General features: G+C 41.4%; 1 gene segment (V, D, J or C); it reads right to left on the reverse strand.

Moving 5' to 3' along the window:
- Positions 1-4728: 4728 nt before the first annotated feature.
- Positions 4729-5353, reverse strand: LOC130844612 (T cell receptor alpha variable 8-4-like). The segment is given in 2 exon segments: positions 4729-5096; positions 5227-5353. Coding segments are annotated over 2 exon segments (414 nt in total).
- Between the last annotated feature and the right edge of the window lie 1227 nt (positions 5354-6580).

Consider the following 6580-nt stretch of genomic DNA (forward strand, 5'->3'; position numbering starts at 1 on the left):
TCACAGCTTCTGTACTCATTTTCTGAGAAACACTTTGTGCATTTCTTTTTTTTCCAATTATCACCACCCTCAAATGCTGCAGTACATGTCTCAAGCACATCTCCTGAGCAGAGGCCAGAACAAAGTGACAGGATAAGTTAGGTGGCTCAAGGTATAGGAAAGAACACCTGCAAAGGCCCCAGGGCAGGAAAACGATTGCCGTGTTAGCGCAACATCAAGTGCAGTGAAGCTGGAGAGATTTGGTAAGGGGGAAACAGATGTCAGAGAGGTGGCAAGGAACCAGATGGAGTACAGCATGTAGGCTGTAGTAAAGAATCTGCTTTTTATCTGAATGAGATGGAAAACCCCTGGAGAGCTGTGAGCGCAGAAACCACAGGATCTGAATTATGTTCTCAAAAGATCACTCTGCTGGGTGGAGACTAGACCGAAGAGGGGCAAGGATGAAAGAAGGGAGATCAGTTAGGGTTATTATTGCCACCACCAGGCAAGAGATGAGAGGCTTGGATCAGGTAGGAGCAGTGTCAGTAGTGAAAAGAAAGAGCTGATTGAGTTACCTAATAGATCAAATGGGGGTATGAGAAAAATTGGGAAGACAAGGGCAAGTTCAAGGTTTTTGGCCACAGTGATTAGAGAAATTGGTAGATGGAGTTGCCTTCTGCCTAAATGAGGAAGAGTTCACAGAAGCATGTGGGAGGGAAGGAGTGTGGAGTAGCTGGAGCGGTGGAAATCAGGAGATCACCTAGAGATGTACCAAGAAGGAGATGCCCAAATGGGGATGTTAGATAGATCATTTAATAAATGAATCCAGAAATCAGAGGAGCCATTTGGGTTTCAGATATCAATTTTGGTATTTAAATGGTTTTTAAATTCAAGAGACTGTACTAAATTATCTAGAAAGAAATTGTTGGTAGAAAGTAAAGGGTTCCAAGAATAAATTCCTGAGGTATTTCAAAGTTTTTAGATCAGGGTGATGAAGCAAAAACCCTCAAAGGAGATTGAGAAGGAGCAACTGATAATAGAGGAAGAGAATCCTGAAAGTGCTGAGTCTCTAAACCTAAATAAAGAATTTCAAGGAGGGAGTGTTCTATGATGTCCAATGTCATCACTATGTGTTATGAAGTGAAGGTTTGTTTCCCTCCCAAATTCATGTGGAAACTCTAATTGGCCAAAGTGATTGCATTTGGAGGTGGGGTCTTTGGAAGGAAATTAGGGTGGAGCCCTGACTGTGGGATCTGTGCCTTTATAAGAAATGCAAACTGCTTGTCTCTCTACTCTCTACCATGTGAGGATACAAGAAGAAGTCAGCAGTCTGCAAACCAGAAGAGGGATCTCACCAGACCATGACCATGCTGGCACCCCAGCATCAGACTTCCAGCTTCCAGAATTATGGGAAATAGATCCCTGTTGTTTATAAGCCACCTGGTCTATTGTACTTTGGTCCCAACTAAGACACTGCTCCAATTAAGTTAAAAAGACTAGTTGTACCAAAAAATGCTTGTAAACACAAACATAAATAGGCAAATTTTCCTCTTAAGGTATAGAGACAATCTGAATGATTTTCAAATCTTGCTTAGGAGACATAAAAAAAATGAAATGAAGTGACAGAATGCTAAAAGTGTGTGATTGAGCTCCCTGCTGGACTCAGGCAGTTCCATGCCTGCTGCGAGCATCACATTCAAGAAGATGCTCAAGAGGAAGGTCAGTTCTGGAGAAGGACAAATGAAGGAAGAGCCCAAGAGAACAGTAAGAGTCCTGTGCCTGGGAAATCTGACCCAAGCAAATTAAAGGACTAGAAAAGGTACAAGGAAAGGATAAATCTGTCATAAAACCTCCAAACAGAAACGAAAAGGGGAACAAAAGAAAAACTAGAAGAGGTGACACCTTAAGGTTTAGAATCTTAGGAGTCAGCAGCAGCCAAAGAACCTAAAAGTGAGAAAAATGAATCTTTGATGCAGCCATAGAGGAAAAAGCCAAGTCTGTTTTGCTTTGAACATAGACCCCCGTACCCCCTTTCTGTTCAACTCATAGAATCATCTTTATAAACTATTTTTAAACACATGCTTTATACTCTAGAGACACATTTAAAGTAAGGAAGGAATCCTACCTCATACCATCTCATTAGATTCAGGGAATTGCAAAATTTTTTAAAAAGTGTAATCATTCACTTCATAATTTCTGCCACTAGAAATTATAAAATGTTGAATTAAGGGAGGTTTAACTTCTGTGCGTGTAAACTTTTTAGAATATTTTGGAAGGTAGTTTTTTTTTTAGCATATCATATTAATCAAATCACAAATAACAATGTGGAGTCATAATCATGCATATAAAATATCTTAAACATATTAGCTTTGGGTAAAATTGTTTCAGAAGAAATAAAAATGTGCCCTGGTCTTGGATAGCGCTATTAGAATTCCTGTAATATTTGATATTGTGAACTTCGGTAGTGGAGATCTATTTTTCTACAACTTTGTTTTCATTGAATGTGTAATTTTATATTATATTGTGAATTGGTGTGACTTCTGATAAAATACCTTACAGATTTTCACTAGTTTAATCCATTGTATTTGATATATTTGGGGGTATTGGCTCAAGTTCTTAATTTGGAAATAACTGGAATAACTTTCAAAAATCGGAATTGTGTGGATTTTAGATTTTCAGTATTACATTGAGAATTATGTTCAGTTTGTTCATTAAGTTTGTGTAGCCCTCACGAGATTAGAAATCTAGGTATCACGATGGCTGATTTATTTTAAAATATGTCAGTATTACACAGTGAAATATTATGTACACGCTAGACGTTAAGCTTCAAATCTGGATTCAGAAGCTATACAGCACTCATTGGAACATATGCTGCAGGTTGCCCTAACTGAGAATTTATGTGGCACAGCCTGTCAGCTAACATTATAACCAAGTGCTTCAGTTTTCCACACATTGATCAACACCTGAGGCTGTGCTGATTAGCATAATGAATGCTAGAAATGAATTTTTTAATACAAATCAATTTTCACTTCACCTTTTTGACTTAAGAACTCTGACACTTTTTTAAAAGAGCTTTTATAGAGATATAATTGACATACAATAAATTGCATATATTTAAAGTGTACAATTTGATATATTTTTTTATTAGTAATGTATATATGGCAATCACAATCTCCCAATTCATCCCACCCCAACTTCTCTCCACCCCCCGCCCCACTTTCCCCACTTGGTGTCCATGTGTTTGTTCTCTACATCTGTGTCTCTATTTCTGCCTTGCAAACCAGTTGATCTGTACCATTTTTCTATATTCCGCATATATGTGTTAATATATGAAATTTGTTTTCCTCTTTCTGACTTACTTCACTCTCTATGACAGTCTCTAGATCCATCCACATCTCTACAAATGTCCCAATTTCATTCCTTTTTACAGTTGAGTAATATTCCATTGTATATATGTACCACATCTTCTCTATCCATTCAGCTGTTGATGGACATTTCGGTCCATCCATGTCCTGGCTGTTGTAAATAGTGCTGCAGTGAACATTGGGGTGCATGTGTCTTTTGGAATTATGGTGTTCTCTGGGTATATGCCGAGTAGTGGGATAGCTTGGTCATATAGAACCTCCATACTGTTCTCCATATTGGCTGTATCAATTTACATTCCCACCCACAGTGCAAGAGGGTTCCCTTTTCTCCACACCCTCTCCAGAATTTACTGATTGTAGATTTTCTGATGATGCCCATTCTAACCGGTGTGAGGTGATACCTCATTGTAGTTTTGATTGGTATTTTTCTAATAGTTAGTGATGTTGAGAAGATTTTCCTGTGCCTCTTGGCCATCTGTATACCTTCTCTGGAGAAATGCTTGTTTAGGTCTTCTGCCCATTTTTGGATTGGATTGTTTGCTTTTATTGATATTGAGCTTCATGAGCTGTTTATATATTTTGGAGATTAATCCTTATCTGTTGATTCATTCGTAAATATTTTCTCCCATTTGAAGGGTTGTCTTTTCATCTTGCTTATAGTTTCCTTTGCTGTGTAAAAGCTTTGAAGTTTCATTAATTCCCACTTATTTATTTTTGTTTTTATTTCCATTATTCTAGGAGATGGGTGGGAAAAGATCTTACTCTAATTTATGTCAAAGAGTGAAGAACTCTGACACTTTCTGTCATGATCTGAGCCCAGGTTGGAAAAGAATTTCCAGACACAAGGCAGAATGCAAGGAAGATAGAGTTTATTAGAGAGAAGGTCGCTGTTTAGAACAACGGCCGGCTTCCTGGTAGCCAGGGAAAGCCAACCTTGAGCATGGGTCGCTTGCCTGCTTTTATAGCCAGGGAACCTGCAGTTATCTGCTGACTAGGCAGAGAATGTAAATTTTTAGAGTGCTGAGCAGGAGAAAAATGGGGCAAATGTCTTTCCTTATATGGGTTGGGCAAGGGACATGGCATGCTGCTTGGGAAAGTTTGGGACATTGCAATTGTTGCATTGTACACAGTGATGGGAATCCTGCAACTCTTTGTTCCGGCACTTTCTGACGTATTTGCTTCAGTGTGGGGGTGGCCTGGGGAGTTGGTGGGGGGCATCCCTCTGGAGAAATTCATCAGAAGACCTCCATCCCATATAAAGTCTATCTGAATGTGACACAGCACTGATGTTGAAGCAACTATTCCAGAGACAAGAAATCCCTAGGGCCCAGCCCATCCTGCCCTATTTGCCTTCACAGAAACAAAGACCCACTTGAAAACTCTCTCAAGTTCTTGAGTCACAAAAAAGTCCCAAGGTCTCAGGAGGTTTGTGTTCAGGTCCCCCTGCAGACTCAGGCACTGTGTCACTCAGAGCACAGAAGTACTCAGCCGAGTCATTCAAATGGGCTGAGGGTTTCCTCAGGTGGAAGGAAGTTTCATTCCTCCTAAATTCAGCCTCAAAACCTTTGATGCCTGAAACAAGGCTGTTTCCAGATGTGTACTTCAGGAGAAGCTGGAGTCCTTGGTTGGGGTACTGCATATACCAGAAGAGATACGGCGAAACAGAAGATGAGTAGTTGCACCTCAGCTCCAGGCGGGCTCCTTCAGAGACAGTGATGTGGCCGTGGGGCTGGGTCACTGACTGAGCTCCACCTGAAACATCAATGCTGTGTAAGCAGAAGAAGCGCAGATTTGGCTATGAAGAAAAGGTGTCTCTATTCAGACTCCAATCAGAACATGGTCACTTTTGTGAAAGGAGGAAAAGGAATGGGCTGTTACTTACTCAGGGCAAAAACCATCTCAAGCACCGAGAGGAGCAGCAGGCACATGGCTGAGCAGTGGAAACGCTGCAGGCTCCTGGGCAGGTAAGACAGTAGCCCAGGCCCCTGAGCCTTCAGAGCTGTAGGAGAGGACACGTTGAGCTGGACAAGTCCCTTGCTTAAACAAGGTTCAAGAACTGTTAGAAAGTCTTTCTCTTACTGAGTTTGGATCCCTTCTGGCCTCTTATTCTCGTCACAGGTTCCTATCAACTCAGACATCAGTGAGGACACAGCAGCCGGCTGCAGGAGGAGGGCTCAGTGGATGGTGATGATCTGCAGCAAAAACAAATGTCTCCTTTGTGCAACAGCGCCCTCTGGAGGCCAGAGGCAGAACATACGATCCGTGAGGGCTGGCTGTTTCATTTCAAAGATGTGACCATCAAAATTCAGCGGAAGGTGTTTCTGCCTTCCTGAATTTGTGATGATGTCATCTTCTGGAGTGTGCGTGTTCATCCTAAAGTAAATGAGAAGTGGGGATTTGTAATATAAGAGTAGAAACTAGTTACAGAAGACCATATTCTTGAATTTGGTATGCCATTGAAAGACTCTAGTATTTTTATTTATTTATTTATTTTATTGGCTGTGTTGGGTCTTCTTTGCTGTGCGCGCACTTTCTTTTTAGTTGCGGTGAGTGGGGGCTACTCTTCGTTGTGGTGTGCAGGGCTCCTCATTGCCATGGCTTCTCTTGTTGCAGAGCATGGGTTCTAGGCACGTGGGCTTCAGTAGTTGCAGCACATGGGCTCAATAGTTGTGGCTCACGGAATCCAAAGCGCAGGCTCAATAGTTGTGGCGCATGGGCTTAGTTGCTCCGCGGCATGTGGGATCTTCCTGGAGCAGGGATCGAACCCGTGTCGCCTGCATTGGCAGACGGACTCTCAACCACTGCTCCATCTAGGAAGCCCTGACTCTAGTATTTTTTAAAGCCATTCCTGAGGCAGAAAGAAAAAGATCAATTGCCACAGATGAGCTGAGCTTCATATGGGCTGTGCTGCTGGAAGTGACCGTCATATCAGGTGGGAGGGGGGAGAGAGTATTCCTTTATTTGGTGCTAAAAGGGAAAAATTAGATCCGAATGCAAACTAATAAAAACAAGAAGTCTCTTTGTCAAGCAGAAAGTCTGAAGATGACTCTTTGGTCTCAGGTGAACAACACTGATACATGTTAAACTATAAAAAATAACTTGGGTACCACATGTTGAAGTGGAGAAAGAAAGAGTCCTGTTCCAATTGTTAATGGTCAGAACAGACTGGTATATTATGCCAGATTAAGGGGTCCTCACACTGAGAAGAATGCCAACAGACAAAACTGAGCAAAATT

This window comes from Hippopotamus amphibius, chromosome 2 (assembly GCF_030028045.1).
Source record: "Hippopotamus amphibius kiboko isolate mHipAmp2 chromosome 2, mHipAmp2.hap2, whole genome shotgun sequence".
In the NCBI taxonomy this organism is placed as follows: domain Eukaryota; kingdom Metazoa; phylum Chordata; class Mammalia; order Artiodactyla; family Hippopotamidae; genus Hippopotamus; species Hippopotamus amphibius.